Raw genomic sequence first — 18,878 nt, 5'->3', positions numbered from 1 at the left:
CGTTTTTTTTTAATTATTATTATTTTTGTGAAGTTATACGGCTCAATACTCAATTGACTTGTTAACCGAACTTTTACAAAGTCATACAACTAAACACAAAAGTGACTTGTTAACAGAACTTTTACGAAGCTATATGACCAAACACAAAGCTACCACTGTTAATTCCGGTATAGCTAGCTAGGTCAATTAGCTCGCCTAAGATACTGTAATTTAAGCTAACCAATTACCTCATTTCCCCCCAAACCCATCTATTGTGTGTGTTTGTGATGTGTAACATATATCCTTTATGTTTATGTTAACGTGACACAACATTAAAAGTCAGGCATCAACATGGTTCCTAAAGAATAAATCAAAGGTCCTTGTCCATTTCTGTTCAGGACATGTGACAAGTTTTACCAGAGACCGGAGTGAAGTGACGACATCCGGTTTCAATACGGATCCTTTAGGAAATATGTTATCTCTGCCGGCAGCGTGTGGAAATAGCATAACAGACTGGACTAGTGAGCTAGTTAGCAGGCTAGCCAGTTAGGAGGCTATCTAGTCACTTGTCTTTATATCAAAACTGTCATTCTGTTCAAATAAGCCCAGGATTAAATATATAACATATCAGGAACAACAACAAGCCCTTAGAAGGCCATCCAAGCCTTTCTTTTTAGCAAATTAAACGACCAAACGACACCACAGTCCTGCAATTTTGAAACCGTCAGAGACGACACCAAACAATCTGATTGGCCGCTGCCGAGAAAAATCGCTCCTCATTTGCATAGGATTCAACTTTTTCCAACTTTTATCGGTCGCGTCGCCCAAAACGGTGGTCTACGTCACAATGGATTGGCTCCCGTTGAAATGCATGGGATTTAGAATATCGCGTCGCTCGTAATGGTGTCATGGGTTTGCACCGTAAGGGAAACACATTTCCTAGTTGCCCTCGTGGTTACATGAGGTAACTGAATGAATAAGTTACGGTGAGCTAGTTGAACAGCTGGGTCATTCCACGCCAAACGGGACAATTAAAGGAAAATTCCCCACTCGACCATCTCAGATTTGGCTGAAAAAATTCAAGGTTGTTCATACACTTCTTAATATGAATAGTCCCAAATATTAGCTCTCTACTCCCAATAGTTTTGTCACAATAGGATGTTAGGATGATCAGGTTAGATGTTCAGCAGTAAGTTAATGTTATTACTGTTACACCCAGCAAAACAGCTAACATCTGTTCAAAAAAACGTTTAGCCAGTTGAACTGAGGTCAGATAGGGGCTTTCTCCTGTGATGTGTCGGTAACTGTTATAATTTAAACATCACAAGGTAATACATTTACATGAACATTATCTCTTGATGTAACGGCTATAACAGTAAAGTGTTTACGTCTTCAAGCTCACCACTTCAGAATTGGAAACTTGGTAATCAAGTGAAGATGAAAATTCAACCCTTCATCATGGACATGGAGCCATTGCAGGACTCAGCCCTAGAAAGGTAAGAATCTGCATACATGTCTTGAGTTGACAAATATACAATGGATGGTAATTTACTGAATTGCATATGATATAATTCATTACTGTTCCTTTCCTTTGTTTTGTGTTGTGGTGCAGTTTGGATGAAGAGCTCTCAGAGGACGTGTCTGAATCTGGAAGTGATTTTGAGGTTCAACTCAAATCCAAGAGGAAGATGAAACAGACAGTGGCCCACGGAACATTGGTCTGTAGACACACACACACACACACACACACACACACACAGAAATACCCAGACATACCTACACAGTCTCTTGGTTGTTCACAAATTCTGAGTCTTCAGTGTTCTTGCACCAAAGACTTTGTTGCTGCGAGCTGTAATGTTTGTGTTTTTACATTTTCAATCCCCCCCCCCAATTCTCCAGCCACCCAAGAGGCCCAGACGAAACGTGTCAGACCAGTCAAGCTCGAGCGTGACGCCTCCGGCTAGCAGTCCCTCCCCTGTGCAGAAGGGGCCCAGACGTACCAGCCGGCAGCGGAGAGGGAAGGAAGGGGGAGAGGAGGAGAGAGGAGAAGAGGAGAGAGGAGAGGAGCACTCCACTGCTGGGGGCCTGTACGAGGCCGTCAAGTCCGGCCGCAGTGCTCTGGCGGTAAGGGAGAGCGGGAGGGAGGGAGAGAGAGAAAAGGAGAATAAAGAGAGAAATAAAAATGTTGAGATAGGAGAGGTGGAGGAAGGGGGTGAGAAGAGAAGATGGAAGTAGGGAAATTGAGGAAGAAAGATGGAAATGGAAAGGGGGTGATGGTAGGAGGCAGGATGGTGAAAGACTATAGAGATGAGACCATTTCAGGTCCAGGTTCTCTTTCTTTAGAATTTGTTTTTCTTCAGAAACTGCATTGATTATTCTATTCCCCCCACCATGATGCTGAAGTGAGTAGTCCAGTAGCGATGGGGGGGGGGGATGGGGCATAGACATATGAAAGATGAACGCTGACAGACAGGGGAAGCGCATCATTCATCCGATGGAGGGGGTAATGAGGGGGTGAGGACGATGAATGAAAGGCTAAACGGAGTAGATGAAGAAGGGGGTTTGGAGGGTGTTGAAATGGGAGTCCCTGACCTCGGGGCACCTCCCTCTGTGTGATGGCGAAAAACATCCCTTCACAGACGGTGGTCTCTGAGTGGCTGGAGGACTACAAACAGGACCAGGAGGCGGGCCTTCTTGAGCTCATCAACTTTCTGGTGCAGTGCTGCGGATGCAAAGGTGAGAGGTCACAGCAGCAGGGGGTGCGTGACTGAGTGCATGTTGAGCTCGGGGGGGGGGGGGGGGGGGGTATAATTGAGGTCGAAGGTCAAGGGAATGGCGTTTTGACTCGTCTTTAGGAGTCATTGATCGGCCCTGGGCCTCAGTTGATCCCTGTGATGGTAGGACCCCCCAGCTTAAGTGACAAACCAGGAAGCAAAGATCTGCAACACTTTGCTCATCTGTTACTACCATGCGCTGCGTGAACAAATAAGCGCACATACTTTCAACCACACAGACAAAGGCTAAATGTGGTTTTCCCCTTTCCTGTTTTGTCCGTGTCTTGATAATGTGATATTTGGATAACAAAGGCTTGGCCCAGATATTTAGCATTTGGGGGTGGTGGATGGGGGTGGATCAGGGCTGCAGATTTGTTTGGAAGATTGAATTAAAGTAAATCAAATTAGCTACTCTTAACCTCCTTTTTGACCCATAGGTGTAGTTAGCAAAGAGATGCTAACCAGCATGGACAATAGTGATATTATTTGCCAGCTGACCAAAGAGTTCAAAGAGGTAAGTGCTGTGTCCAGATGGTCTGTCTAAGCCAATATCTCTGTTGTAGCTGTAATAATCTGTCACTCTCTCTCTCCCCGTCATTTCCATGTATCTGGATGGTTCAGTATCCCCCCCCCCCCCCCCTCTCTCCCGGTCATATCCATGTATCTGGATGTTTCAGTATCCCCCCCCCCCCCCCTCTCTCTCTCTCCCTGTCATTTCCATGTATCTGGATGGTTCAGTATCCTCTCTCTCTCTCTCTCTCTCTCTCTCTCCCTGTCATATCCATGTATCTGGATGGTTCAGTATCCCCCCTGTCTCTCTCTCTCTCTCTCCCTGTCATTTCCATGTATCTGGATGGTTTAGTATCCCCTCTGTCTCTAGGGACCTCCACTCTGACCCACCCCCACTCTCTTCTTCACTCTCCATATCCTCTCCTCACTCCCCATCTTTATCTCTCTTCATTTCAACAAGCTTTGTTGGTTTGACTGTAATATATGTAATGTTAAGATATCAAATGTTCAGAAATACAGAAATGAACTAACTTAAATTACTCTTTCTGTCTCTCTCTCTCTTCCTCCCCTCCTTTCTCTCTCTCTCTCTCTCTCTTTCTCTCTCTCCCTCCCACTGTCTCTGTCCTGTCCTCCCTTCATCTCTCCTCTCTCTCTCTCCCTCCCGCTGGCTCTGTCCTGTCCTCCTTCATCTCTCGTCTCCCTCCCGTCTCCAGGACTTGTCGGCGTACCCTCTGTCGTCTGTGGGCCCCCAGTGTCAGCACAGCCTGCTCTACGACGACTTCCTGTTCAGCTCCCTCGTGCCGCTGCTCACCGGCCTGGCCGACTCGCAGGTGCGTGCCTTCAGGCACACCAGCACCTTCATCGGTGAGAGACTTCCTGTTCTTAGTATTCAGTAACTGCTAGGGCAATACAAGCACACCCCATGTGTCATGCCAATAAAGCACTCAGAGTTCCCCTAGCCACTAGACACACAGGCAGGGAAAGAGGACAATCAATCTGAAATGATGACCTGATGATGGTTTACTGGGATAAGTCTGAAGTTTGAACATACAGAGGCTGTTTGTGTACCTCCACAGATTTAAATATCATGTACTTATGTCGAGAGAGTGTGTTTTACAAAAGGTTTTAAAGAATATGAAAATGAATTGGAAATCTGATGAATAATGTATTATCAAGTTATGTGGCTTCCTGCTTTAAAAGCTAAAAATATACTCTTACAAAAATATAGATTTATAATGCCAGAAAGCATCAGAATTGGTAGAATTGGTGTGAAAATGTCCTAGTGCTCTCATTGATGAGGCATTGATTGTAAATGACCTGTAGCAGAGAGCTGATGATGTGGTGCTCTTCACACTGTGCGTGGTAATTAGTGAGGCTGCTTCAGTTACAGATCCTCTCCCCTGTGAGCTCCAACCCATCCCTAATGCAGTCACTGCATTGGTCAGTGCTGAGAGGTTACTTAGGGGTCATCTTTTTTCACTCAATAAGAGGACCAGCGTTCCGAAAGCCATTCACACCCATTTCTGCTCTGGACTTATCTGGGGGTGATTGATGAGTGTGGGTGGATGTATACGCGCGGTTGTTGACGGTGTGTGGATGTGTCCTTCGTTTGTTTATTTGTGATTGTGCGTCTGTCTTTATTTGTTTATACCTTTTGTGTGTGTGTGTGTGTGTGTATGTGTTGTAGCCATGAAGCTGATGAGTGCGGTGGTGGAGGTGGCAGTGAGTGTGTTTGCCCAGATCCAGGTGACCAAGCGGCGCTGTGAGCTGGAGAAGAACAAGGCTGCCGAACACAGAGCCACTCAGAAACTAGAGGAGCTGAAGAAGTCTCACAGCGAGGTCTCGCACACACACACACACACACAAAAAAACACACACACACACACACACACACAAAATGAAATTTAGCAAATAATGGTTCTTTGTTCAAAGGGGCCAGTAGCCTGTGAGACTAATGGGTTGCTAGCTTAATTATGCATTTTGAAGTGGGTGTTTTCCCCTGTGTGTGTGCTTGTGTGTGCGTGTGTGTGTGTTGTGGACATCCACACAGCTCTTGGAGCACCAGACAGAGCTGTGTTCCATCAGGAACGCCATCTTTAAGGGCGTGTTTGTGCACCGCTACCGGGACCGGGTGCCCGAGATCAGGGCGGTGTGCGTGGAGGCGCTGGGCGGCTGGGTCCTGTCCAACTCCTCCGTCTTTCTCAACGACGGCTACCTCAAGTACTTGGGCTGGATGCTGCATGACAAGGTTCCTTCTAGGGCTGAACGATTCATTGCATTTGCGATTTAATCGCGATATGATAGAATGCGATTTTCTAAACGCAACGTTCATGATTAAAAACGTGGTCCAAAAAATAAATAAATAAATAAATACTAATTTTTAAGATGGTAAATTTGCACACAGTGTTTAAAAAGTGCATGCCTTGTGTTTATTCTTACAATGACTTTGTTTAAATTACTTAAATGCACAGTGGCAAAGCCACCGATTTGTTGTTCTTGATTCTGTAATGAGCAGTTAAATAAAAATGTAATATGTGGGAAATAATATTTTACACTGAATGTATCTAATATTGTGTTGGTCTTATTTAAATCATTCATTACGATTTGTTGGGAAAAAAATTAGGATAAAATAAAAACAATCGCATATTAAATCGTAATCGCAATATTGGGGGGAAAAATTGCAATTAGATTATTTTCCCAAATCGTTCAGCCCTAGTTCCTTCCGCCTCATTCTCTTCCAAGTCAGAATCAGGCACAGTGAGGGGGAATCTCGTGTTTACAGTTTAGTCACACACAGAGCACAATATGACGTTAAAGACATTAAAGGTGGCGGCGTCCAGTTTAGTCACACATAGGGCACAATATGACGTTAAAGACATTAAAGGTGGCGGCGTCCAGTTTAGTCACACATAGGGCACAATATGACGTTTAAGACATTAAAGGTGGTGGCGTCCAGTTTAGTCACACATAGGGCACAATATGACGTTTAAGACATTAAAGGTGGTGGCGTCCAGTTTAGTCACACATAGGGCACAATATGATTTGGAAGGAATTATTTTCTTCGCTTCTTTTTTTATTCTTTCTTTCTTTCCTTCTCTCCCTGTTCTGTTGTCATTAAATGGGACACGATGTCCATAAGAAATCTGATTGTCTTCTCTGTGGAGAGAAAAGGGAGAGTCGTCATTAGGGATGGGCATTCGATTAAATTGTCTTAATCGATCGTCGGGAGAATTAACGATTGATTTTCAAATAATCATTAATGTTTTTATATTAAAATTCACTATTCTTAGGCTATATTAAAATGCAGTGAAAATAGAAAAAATACAGTGTGTTTCCTCATTGAGATCTTTATTACAAGATGAACAACTCTTGTGGCAGTTAAACTTACAAGATGGACAACTCTTGTGGCAGTTAAACGGGATCCGTTCAATGGTTACACTTCAAAATATGCGCTGCTGTACTCTTAAGCAGCGGAGCCGACAGCTAGAAGCCGCTGCTCATAAACACAACTGACCCTCGTTTTTTTTTTCTCCAAAATAAAATTATAATAATAAAAACAATCATGTTAACCAAAAATATATAATACAGGTTTTGCCAAATGTAACTAAAAACTAGCCTGGATACCAGACCGAACTTAGCCCCGCCCACAACATTTGAAGTCTGGAAGTTCCGTCTGGCATTGCTCCGTTGGGGAGAAATTATGCCAGACCAGAAGCTGTTTTGACCAATCAAATTGTCAGGGCGGGCTTTATACGATGATGGACAGATGATCAACCGTAACGTAATCAACCACGTCACCAAAGAGCGTTTGGGTTGAATTAGTTTTCAACAAACATGGCTGGCGCTGGAGAGCTGAAATGTGGAGATTCGAGTCTGTTTTAGAAGACATTGACAGCACATTCATTTTGAAAGAGAAACAGAGAAACGCAAGGCATTTGACGATCGAAAAGATGTTTTTGCCGTCCTTCCTACGGGATCCGGTAAAAGTTTAATGTATCGGCTGGCCCCCATGGTCTACGTTATGGCCATACTACGTTGCTCTGATTGGTTCTAGGTATATCCAATTGAGCGAAGAGGCATTTTTTTTCCTGGTTCGGTTGAAACACGCCCCATAATCACAGCCCAATGGAGCAGTATCAGACTCATATTCTGACTAGAATTATGAGTATGACATCGTCAGGCTAATCAAAAAAGGCACCGAGTCGAGAAAGAAGGTGAGAGAGAGATTAGCCTAACAATGAATTAGGCTAATTAACAAAGCTTCATAAAAATAAACAGTAACAGTATTATCGACAAGCCATTCAATTCACCGGTAAAGAGAATATTAATAGTTAAGCCCTTCACCTACAAGTCTAGGAGCTTAGAATAACATTAGCTGATAGTAGCGACAACTTGTAAGATGATTCTTGTCAAACTGACCAGTGCCAATTTCAAGCTACATAATTCCCTGGTTTTGTAACCAGAAACAATAACCCTGGAAGGTATTGCAAACTAGTAACTAACTGTTAAAGCACATGTTTTAAAAACAACCAGTTAGCTAGCTTGGCTACCTTTCGGAATCCTTCAAGCCAAGTTCGCCAGCAAACCTAGGTTAGGTGGGGATGCTAACTTAGCCACGGTAAGCTAAGTGATGGAGGCTGGTCTGGTTGGATGGCAAGCTATTTCCAACAGTGCTGATAAATATGGTTCCAAATGTTTAATACTTACTTAGTTGTGTACTGTCACTAACCAGGGTCGGATGTGCGTTGTTCAAGTGGTACATAATTTGAGTCGTGGCCGAGATGTACTTATACACAGCTTTGCAGTGTTGGCAATGAACTAAGTCATTTTTTAAATCAAAATGGTCCCACGCTACACATCGCCGTGACCTCTTCAATGTTTACTTTTGAAATTCGCAAATTCGCGGAAACTCGCAGGTAACTGAGTAGGCCTGTGGCGTTTTTTTCAAACATTGCCCTTGTGTGGTAAAATGTTTAATTGCTGCCACATAGCGAAATCCATTGCATTCCTTCAAGACTCAGACTACGCAACAGAACATGCTTTAGTTTTATCGATGAAAAAATAATGTCATCAACGAAATTCTTAATGATCAATTCATCGATCGTCGATTAATTATGCCCATCCCTAGTCATCATGCCTGTGCTTTCACATAAGTGGTCACACACAAGTGCCATGACCCAGTAAAATGGTTAATCACTAGAGAACGATGACGATGGTCATGCAGCACACCCATAGTGAACTTCATTCTTTGTTGATAATCGTTGCTGGTGTAATGATTAGGATTAAGAGGTGTCTTTCCACTTCTTGTTGGTGTGTGTTTCAAATTGAAGACTAGTATTGATCCATGTAAGCTCCATCGGCTCATTGGTTGCGCAGAGCTTCTTTTCTCTACCGCCTTTAAGTAAGTAGATGTATTGATCAATGGGAATGTCCTTGACAAAGCCTTGAGCACAAAAGGAGGATTATCACAAACAGGGACACATTTTCACATGTTCATGTTGGGGAATGCGCAGATCGTTTGATACTTTTGCATGAATAAACAGTGAAACAGTTCCTACTCTGGCATTCATGTGAATGTGTGAACGCCCCTCAACCAAAGCTCAAGCTAATAGCATTTCAACTCGATGGTCTTTGCTTAATTTTAATATCAAGGAAATATAAAGCCACAGTGACTCGTGTCGATCCGTATTTATATATTATCTCTCCCTCTCTGCCTCCTCCTTAGCAACCCGTAGTGCGTCTGCGGAGCGTGAAGGCGCTGCAGGGTCTGTATGAGGAGAGTGAGTTTATTGGCCGGCTGGAGCTCTTCACCAGCAGATTCAAGGTAACCTCAAGCACACCACTGACCCCAGGCCTGCTCTCTCAGTACAACATCCCTATGTGGGTTGAGAGCTCAAGTGTGTGTGTCCCACAGGAGAGGGAACTAAATATGGTGTTGGACAAAGACTCAGAGGTTGCCGTGGAGGCAGTCAAGCTGCTTCTACTCATCCATAAGTGAGTGTGTGTGTGTGTGAGTGCACATCTGTGTAAATAGCATACTTGTGCTTTATTCTGCTTGTGTCTGCATTTATATGAGGTATTGTGAACACGTGAGGACTACATTTTACTAAAGGTCATGGAAATGTCAACAGTCTCGATCTAAAAGGGTTCTCTTCCATCATACTGCATACTATATGGGTGAGTGACTCTGCAATTAAGTTCCTGTATCCAGCATTTACAGTGTGTGTGTGAAAACAGATAAAATGTAACTGACACTTCAACATTTCAAACCATTTCATTATTTAAACCTGACTGCCTGTGTGTGTGTGTGTGTGTGTACGATTACAGTTGCATGGACCTCAGCTCTTGGAAGCTGTTTGATCCTTGTTTCGCTCTCGTGAAGACTGGAGTTCAGTCTATGGGCTTTGACAAAGAGGTGCCTGATATTTGTTATCCCATTTTTCCTACCCACTTACATGCTAACTAATAATCTAATAAATATATCTATTTTATCTATATCTGATATATCTATAGATATATCTATCTATATTAGATGGAAAATTACAGAAAATCATCAGAAGTCGTCCACCTGTCACTGATCTGAGTAACCTGATGTTTATTAAAAGTCCCCCTGTAGTGAGCTGAGCTGTTCTTCCTCAGGTTCTCTGGTGCTTGCGTATGCACATAATGGCATGATTTGTGTTCCAGCTCATGGTTCCTGCTTTGAAGTGCACAGCCTTCCACCTCCTGTGGGAGAGAAGAAAGATCTCAGACTCTGACTCGCCCACCACAGACAAGGTGGTTTCTCTCGCTCCTTCCCTCCCTCACTCGCACGCTCTCTCTCTCTCTCTTGCATCTATGATTAACTCACAGCTCCTACGTACTCCTCTATTTCTGACGCAAACAGAGCGAGGGTGAGAAGTATCTGCAGCAGTGTTATTCTATCTCTCTCTCTTTCTAACAAGTTATTTTCTTCCTTTCTGGTGTGTGCTGCTGATCAGGCGGAGGTGAAGAGAATGAGGAAGGAGGTTCACTCGTTCTGTATTGTGTGCCAGAGTTGTCTCTCTCTTGGAAACGCTCAAATCAGGGACCAGGTGAGTCCCCACAGTACTGACCAGGTTACACACACACACACACACACACACACACACACACACACACACACACACACACACACACACACACTGTTAAGGCGTAGGGTTGCCGAAACAATAAGGGAGGCAGAGGCAAGCGAATTGCGGTCAAACAACGGTATTTATTAATTAACTTGAATGAACTAGTTCTCCAAAAGGACAGCGAAACAGTCAATCGGGTAGTTCAGAGAGCCTCCCCACAGGTCATGGAAGCAGCTCCTATAAAGGCCACGGGTGCACCTGCGCACCGGTGTAGCTCCTCAACCGATCAAGAGCGGCCCCGCCCACAAGCACACCTACATCTGACAGACCTTTCACACGAACGCGTTGGAATGCGTTGATCCGTCAGGGTTGACGGATCCCCATTCACTTTGAATGGGGTGACGTCATCCTTTGCCAAACTGAATTGTGGCTCCGTTGGGTTCCCGTGCGTTGCGTTTCATGCTTTGCTTGCGGGAAGAGTTGAAGAATGTTCAACTTCTCGAGAGGCAATGCATGCGTCACCCAATCAAATTGCCTTTCATGCATAACTCAGCACAGGCACAGGCGCTAGCCAATCAGATCCCGTATATGCTCACGTCTAAAAAGCGGCAAGCTCAAAAAAAAAAAGATGGCGACCAAACTCCGTAGATGGTCGTATTTGTACCTTTTGACTTTTTTTTTGCTTAGATTTTTTAAAAGTTACAGAGAAATAGACACTGTACAATGTAAAAACCCCTTTATTGTAACTGAAAAATACGTCTGATAGGATTTGCGGGGTGTGTGAGCACCTTACCTAATGTTAGCATGCTACTGCTTACAAGGTAAGCAGCTTGCTAGTGGCGTGATTGGTTTGTTGACCTGTCAATCTCACTATAACGTCTCTGGTATTAACAGAACCCCACGCGCCAGACTCCTCCTCCTCCATCCGTTGGCGCAACACATTCCAACGCGTTCGTCTGAATGCTGCCTGAGCGCTGGTCTAATCCGAATATGGAGATGAACTGGGATAGCGCTTTAACCACGGATTTGGCAGTAATCGAACGAAGTGGATACGCTGCGGGGTAACGGGTTGTCTGACAAATAACTGTCAGCAAATAAAGGCAACCGGTTTTCGAACGAGGCAGAGGACCAACACAGTCAATAACAATATGCTCGAAGGGTTTAGACGCAGAGACAATCGGGCGAAGAGGGACAGGTTTAGGCATCTGGTTAGGTTTGCCAGTCAGTTGGCAAGTGTGACAGGTTCTTACATGATACGCGACGTCTCTTTTTACTCGAGACCAATAACAGTAACGCAGCACCAGATCATGTGTTTTCATAAGCATATGACCAGCGTCTTCATGGGCAGTTTTCAAACTCAACTGGCGCAGCGAGGATGGCACCACCACCTGCCAAACATGCTCATTGGGAACCGTGGTACGTGGTGGGCATCTACGCATTAAAACGCCGTCTTTTATCAGAAAACCTGGAGTTATGTTACTGTCCTTACCGTCATGCGCTTTGTCGAACAGAGGCTGCAGCGTGGAATCAGCCTGTTGGGCATCAATCAGCTGCCTGCGCGGGATGGAATCCGGCAAACCAGCCAATGGGGGCAGTGCAGAACTGTCAGCACCGGCTGCTTTGGAGGCAACGCGACTGGCTGAGCGCGTTACAACAGACGCAGGGCACACACAAGTCTCACCTACGTCAAAGAGAGGTTCAGACTCACCAATGTTAATAGGCGACACATTAGCCCACACACGCCCCCCTGCCAATCCATTCCCCAAAATCATAACAACGCCGTGTATTGGGAGCGCAGGGCGCACACCCAGCAAAACCTCCCCGCTGACCAACCCCGAATCCAGGTGTACTTTATGCAGAGGCACAGGCAAAATGTTCAGGTTTATTCCACGAACAAACACCGTCTGCCCAGAGTCGGACGCAGTAGAGAAGGGCAAAACTGACTGGAGAATGAACGATTCAATCGAACTAGTGTCTCGGAGTATTGTAATTGGTACCTTTTCTCCATCAGCGGTTAGTGACACAGACCACTAACCGCTGTGTAATTTGCACAAATAAAGGGCGCAAAACTCGCATCTACGCGGGGTCGGTTGGCATCAACATGCTGACTAGCGAGAGACACAGCCAGGGCGGAGCCTTTCGCACCATCCCGGGGCTTTACCTTACCTCTTAGCACCGGACACTCATATTTCCAGTGGCTTATCCCCAAACAATAATTGCAAACTCTATTCCGGTCCCATTTGCTTTGGGCATGGGGTTCGAACTTGCTAGCAGGCCTAGAGGCCCCTTCAGATTTAACGTGGCATTCTGGCGGAACACTCTGACACCCACGGTCATACCGAAAAGACTGCGTCCCATAGAACCCCGTTTTGTGTATTAAGGCATAGTCATCAGCTAAGGTGGCGGCTTCAGACACCGTTGCGACCTGATGTTCACTGATGTAGGTGGCAATTTGTTCCGGGAGACCATTTTTAAATTGTTCAATCAAGATTAACTGACGCAAAGCTTCTTCTGATAAAATTTCTGATGCAGTGCACCAGCGTTTAAATTGAACAGATAGCTTTTGCACAAACTCCGTGTATTTTGATCTGAACTTTTCCGCATCCCACGAAACTTTTGCCTATACTTTTGTCTGGCACCAGTTCATATGCTCTCAATACTGCCTTTTTTACGCACGAATACGTTCAAGAGGCAGATTGAAGAGGCAGACAAAAAGGCAGATTTGGTTGCACGTGAGTAACTTGGTTTGCACGTGATTTGGAAATTGAGCCAAATTCGTTCGTTCCTTTTTTTGGTGGGGGGCGAGAGGCATGATATTGAATTTGAAATCTCTAGTGTTTGTCTAAAGCCAGCCTTGTTTAACGCATACTTCTTCCCCAGACAGATAGGAGTGCCCTGCTGAACTCGTTTATTGTTTTTTGTAAAGTACTGGTGGTGGGGAGACTACTCCGGGGGAGACTAAGTTCTCCCGGTAACCTCCGAAGACAGACTAAGATAATTGTGGTGTAGGTCTGGGCGAGTTGTATGGGTGGGCTGTGCTTTTGTTTTTGATCTGGAGAGTTGTGTTTGATTACTCGTGAACCCGTTGAGTGTATAGCGTAGCCTAAACTGGATAGTAGCAGTTACGATGTCTGCATTAGATGATTTTGTGAAATCTCCCTCGTGGGGGGTCTTCAATTTGTTACGATCGCTAGCTGATCATTTTGAAATTGCTCTGACTCCAGCTGATAAAAGGGCCAAAGGTTTAATGAGGGTCGTCATTAAGCAGGCATGAAAATGGGTCAGGGGTGAAAAAGGTGAGAAGGATTTTACCCCTCTAGGGGGGTCCGGGGGCATGCTCCCCGTAAGACATTTTTTAATATTCCATATTTTAAAGCGTCAATCTGATGCATTTTGAGATACTTTTTTTGCCAACCTGGGGAGAGCTGGAGAAACTTAACTTCAGCCATGAGTCAAAAATGATTATGGCCTCCTTACTAAGTATTATGCACTGATGTCACTGAGGTCTAACATACAGTATATGAGGCACAATGTGGTATGGGCACCACAAATGGCTTAATGCATAACCCCCACAAGAGATGGTGGACATGCTGTAATTTAACTTGTCTACTCTTCCATCATGATTGACAGCCAATACAATGTTATGTAATTCAGATTTTAATTAGGGCTGTCAATAGATACAAAAAAAATGTACTAATTAATCTCACATTTCTAAAGACTAAATCTTATAAATTAACGAGTAATCACTTTCAGACAACGTGTATTTTAGACACTGTTGTTTAATTGTATTTTTTTTTTTTAACACAAAACTACACGCAAACTGTGTTTTCAAAGAGGCTCAGGCCTGTAACTCATACCTATAAAGTGCCAGCCAGGTACAGACGCAGGGTAGATGTTAAAATGGAAGTAGCCTAGCAGCTGCCAACATAATACGGCACTATCAGTGCCTAAAGTGGTCAGTTTGCCACTTATCTCCCATCTGTTTGAGACGTCGATGAATTCCTCTGCACAGTCCTCCGCTGTATGTCGCGCCTGGTTTTTTTTACTTCCAATGCAAAAGATCTCAATTTCCATACATTGTCAATAAAATGAGCTGTGACACCCAGCTAATTGTCACTGCTGACTGACGTCCAGTTGTCACCAGTAAGGGCGACGCTGACAGCTTGTTCGAGGAGCTGAATTTGTCGTGCTCTCTCGCCGTCATACAAGGAATGTATGCGAGACACAATGATGCCCCTCGACGGTAAATCATGAGAATTGTCCCCTGAAGCAATTAGAATCTCCTCAGACAGCCCACCGTCCTCAACTATGTTGATGGGCAGACAGTCACCGGCAACCTAAACTGCGTAAGCGTTGGTAACCTTTTCACGGACTGGTCTAGTTATTTTCCTAGTGAAGTCGTGGAGTGTGGGTTGGCGACCATCTAACCTGCTGGGACTGCTTTCTGTCGGGTGCTTTGCATTAAGGTGATAACTTAAAGAGGAGCTGCTTCTGTGATAGCTAAATTCAGCCCGACAATGCTACATACAACTTTAGTTTTGTCGATTGTACCGTCATTTTTACTCTTAAACAGAAACTTTCCGCCTAACAATCCCTCTGCTCTCTCCATCTTCAACTATCGTCTCGGTCTCTCCTATTCCTTACTGCAGGCACGCGGCGGTTTCGTGTCGTGTCAATGCACATCGGAAGTAAACAAAGTTGCGTTAACTGCCTTAAAATATTTTATCGCATTAATCTCGGCCACAATAATCTCATAGATCAACGCGTTAACTTTGACAGCCCTAATTTTAATACATTTTATTGGCAAAGATAACAATTTACATTACAGTTCGTAATACTCTCAGAACCAGATAATTTTTTTCTTCTTTGCCTGAACCACCAGTGTCTCCATGGCCCGCTTTCGCTGTTTTGCCACGTCTCAGCCTCGCCCTTTTCTCTTCTTCAGCAGACGTGCTTTCAGCTTCTGATGGGGGTCTGCACTGGTGATGCAAGGCCCTTCGTGTTAATATTTCCATGCACTCGCCCTCCCTTCTGGCACGCGCACCTGTTCGCAATTCACTGAATCGCAGTTCGCAGTTCACTGAATCTCGCGCTCCCTTCTGGCACGCGCACCTGTTGGCAGTTCACTGAATCTCGCGCTCCCTTCTCTCACGCGCACCTGTTCGCAGTTCACTGAATATGAATATGAATACCCCCCCCCAAAAAAAAAAAATTCTCATCGAATCTACACGATTCACGTAGGTCACCTATTTTGGTTTCAAAACGGCGAATTTCGCCGAAAGGTGAGGGATTTTCATGTCTGCTTAAGGCTGCCCTAGTGGAGAAAGAGGTGTTGCCCGCAGGTGCGGAACCTCCAGGAGACCTTCCTCCTGCTGGTTTAACTTACGAGCAACAGAAGGAGCTCTTACTACTCCAATTAGACAGGGATAAAATGGACTATGACAATGAGCTCAGAAGGCAGGCGTTAGACCGGGAAAAATTGGAGCTTGAGCGTCAACGCTTGAAGCAGATTGAAGAAGGGAGATTGGGCCCGCCTGGCCCGGTTGGCCAGGACAATGTCGATGTGGCTAGGAATGTGAGACTTCTACCTAAATTCGAGGAGTCTAATGTCGAAACCTTTTTTAATTTGTTTGAGTGTGTGGCTGACTATTACAATTGGCCTGACACCACCCGCATCTTGATGCTCCCTCACTGGCTGTGCGCAAGAGGCTTACTCAGCTCTTGGTAAGCCGGAGTCTTGAACGTATTCGTGCGTAAAAAAGGCAAAAAAACAGCGAAAGCGGGCCATGGAGACACTGGTGGTTCAGGCAAAGAAGAAAAAAATTATCTGGTTCTGAGAGTATTACGAACTGTAATGTAAATTGTTATCTTTGCCAATAAAATGTATTAAAATTAGGGCTGTCAAAGTTAACGCGTTGATCTATGAGATTATTGTGGCCGAGATTAATGCGATAAAATATTTTAAGGCAGTTAACGCAACTTTGTTTACTTCCGATGTGCATTGACACGACACGAAACCGCCGCGTGCCTGCAGTAAGGAATAGGAGAGACCGAGACGATAGTTGAAGATGGAGAGAGCAGAGGGATTGTTAGGCGGAAAGTTTCTGTTTAAGAGTAAAAATGACGGTACAATCGACAAAACTAAAGTTGTATGTAGCATTGTCGGGCTGAATTTAGCTATCACAGAAGCAGCTCCTCTTTAAGTTATCACCTTAATGCAAAGCACCCGACAGAAAGCAGTCCCAGCAGGTTAGATGGTCGCCAACCCACACTCCACGACTTCACTAGGAAAATAACTAGACCAGTCCGTGAAAAGGTTACCAACGCTTACGCAGTTTAGGTTGCCGGTGACTGTCTGCCCATCAACATAGTTGAGGACGGTGGGCTGTCTGAGGAGATTCTAATTGCTTCAGGGGACAATTCTCATGATTTACCGTCGAGGGGCATCATTGTGTCTCGCATACATTCCTTGTATGACGGCGAGAGAGCACGACAAATTCAGCTCCTCGAACAAGCTGTCAGCGTCGCCCTTACTGGTGACAACTGGACGTCAGTCAGCAGTGACAATTAGCTGGGTGTCACAGCTCATTTTATTGACAATGTATGGAAATTGAGATCTTTTGCATTGGAAGTAAAAAAAACCAGGCGCGACATACAGCGGAGGACTGTGCAGAGGAATTCATCGACGTCTCAAACAGATGGGAGATAAGTGGCAAACTGACCACTTTAGGCACTGATAGTGCCGTATTATGTTGGCAGCTGCTAGGCTACTTCCATTTTAACATCTACCCTGCGTCTGTACCTGGCTGGCACTTTATAGGTATGAGTTACAGGCCTGAGCCTCTTTGAAAACACAGTTTGCGTGTAGTTTTGTGTTAAAAAAAAAAAATACAATTAAACAACAGTGTCTAAAATACACGTTGTCTGAAAGTGATTACTCGTTAATTTATAAGATTTAGTCTTTAGAAATGTGAGATTAATTAGTACATTTTTTTTGTATCTATTGACAGCCCTAATTAAAATCTGAATTACATAACATTGTATTGGCTGTCAATCATGATGGAAGAGTAGACAAGTTAAATTACAGCATGTCCACCATCTCTTGTGGGGGTTATGCATTAAGCCATTTGTGGTGCCCATACCACATTGTGCCTCATATACTGTATGTTAGACCTCAGTGACATCAGTGCATAATACTTAGTAAGGAGGCCATAATCATTTTTGACTCATGGCTGAAGTTAAGTTTCTCCAGCTCTCCCCAGGTTGGCAAAAAAAGTATCTCAAAATGCATCAGATTGACGCTTTAAAATATGGAATATTAAAAAATGTCTTACGGGGGAGCATGCCCCCGGACCCCCCTAGAGGGGTAAAATCCTTCTCACCTTTTTCACCCCTGACCCATTTTCATGCCTGCTTAATGACGACCCTCATTAAACCTTTGGCCCTTTTATCAGCTGGAGTCAGAGCAATTTCAAAATGATCAGCTAGCGATCGTAACAAATTGAAGACCCCCCACGAGGGAGATTTCACGAAATCATCTAATGCAGACATCGTAACTGCTACTATCCAGTTTAGGCTACGCTATACACTCAACGGGTTCACGAGTAATCAAACACAACTCTCCAGATCAAAAACAAAAGCACAGCCCACCCATACAACTCGCCCAGACCTACACCACAATTATCTTAGTCTGTCTTCGGAGGTTACCGGGAGAACTTAGTCTCCCCCGGAGTAGTCTCCCCACCACCAGTACTTTACAAAAAACAATAAACGAGTTCAGCAGGGCACTCCTATCTGTCTGGGGAAGAAGTATGCGTTAAACAAGGCTGGCTTTAGACAAACACTAGAGATTTCAAATTCAATATCATGCCTCTCGCCCCCCACCAAAAAAAGGAACGAACGAATTTGGCTCAATTTCCAAATCACGTGCAAACCAAGTTACTCACGTGCAACCAAATCGCCGCAAAAGCGCTACAACAAACGTTTAGTTAGAACGAGCCCCCATATTGTTAAGGCCTAGGGTTGCCGAAACAATAAGGGAGGCAGAGGCAAGCGAATTGCGGTCAAACAACGGTATTTATTAATGAACTTGAATTAACTAGTTCTCCAAAAGGACATCGGAACAGTCAATCGGGTAGTTCAGAGAGCCTCCCCACAGCTGCGCACCGGTGTAGCTCATCAGCCGATCAAGAGCGGCCCCGCCCACAAGCACACCTGAATCTGAACGCTGGGGAGCAGACAATCAGAAAGATAACAGAAAAGGCCCAGTGGGCGTCACACACACACACACACAAACACGAACAAACACACAATTATCACGGTACTGATACATGCCAGCGAAGCTTTGCTTTGAATGGGCGTGTGGAAATAGGGTAACAGACTGAATAAGCAAGCTAGCCAGCTAGTAGGCTATCCATTCACTTGTCTTTATATCAGGGGGTAATTCGTTGTAGCTCGCTAAGCGGTTTAGCGAGCTAATTTTCAGGCTAAGATAAAAAACGCCCCTCTTTTTGGTTCGTGG

At 44.6% G+C, this 18,878-nt stretch overlaps 1 protein-coding gene and 1 long non-coding RNA gene across 2 annotated transcripts; both read left to right on the top strand.

Annotated features, from left to right (window-relative positions):
• Positions 1 to 1,380: 1,380 nt before the first annotated feature.
• LOC105900095 (cohesin subunit SA-3-like) lies at positions 1,381 to 9,288 on the top strand. The gene is made up of 10 exons (XM_031568664.2): positions 1,381 to 1,475; positions 1,592 to 1,697; positions 1,879 to 2,103; positions 2,619 to 2,715; positions 3,191 to 3,267; positions 3,977 to 4,127; positions 4,951 to 5,102; positions 5,314 to 5,511; positions 8,989 to 9,087; positions 9,178 to 9,288. Exons 1-10 carry the CDS (start codon positions 1,417 to 1,419, stop codon positions 9,259 to 9,261), a joined length of 1,248 nt encoding a protein of 415 aa, XP_031424524.1. The 5' UTR covers positions 1,381 to 1,416; the 3' UTR covers positions 9,262 to 9,288.
• Positions 9,289 to 9,587: 299 nt separating this feature from the next.
• Positions 9,588 to 10,356, top strand: LOC105900103. The gene is made up of 3 exons (XR_001162380.2): positions 9,588 to 9,678; positions 9,951 to 10,040; positions 10,244 to 10,356. It is a non-coding gene; the product is annotated as an uncharacterized LOC105900103 (long non-coding RNA).
• Positions 10,357 to 18,878: the final 8,522 nt, after the last annotated feature.

The sequence above is a fragment of the Clupea harengus genome, chromosome 6, assembly GCF_900700415.2.
Source record: "Clupea harengus chromosome 6, Ch_v2.0.2, whole genome shotgun sequence".
NCBI classification, from domain to species: Eukaryota; Metazoa; Chordata; class Actinopteri; order Clupeiformes; family Clupeidae; genus Clupea; species Clupea harengus.
Note: the sequence above shows the minus strand (reverse complement) of the source record. Positions and strands in the feature narration are given on the sequence as shown.

Excerpts from the sequence above, each read along its gene's own strand:
- LOC105900095 (XM_031568664.2), top strand. The coding sequence starts at position 1,417 with ATGAAAATTCAACCCTTCATCATGGACATGGAGCCATTGCAGGACTCA. Across the intron at positions 1,476-1,591 it reads CAGGACTCAGCCCTAGAAAG|TTTGGATGAAGAGCTCTCAG; the intron begins GTAAGAATCTGC and ends GTTGTGGTGCAG. Across the intron at positions 3,268-3,976 it reads TGACCAAAGAGTTCAAAGAG|GACTTGTCGGCGTACCCTCT; the intron begins GTAAGTGCTGTG and ends TCCCGTCTCCAG.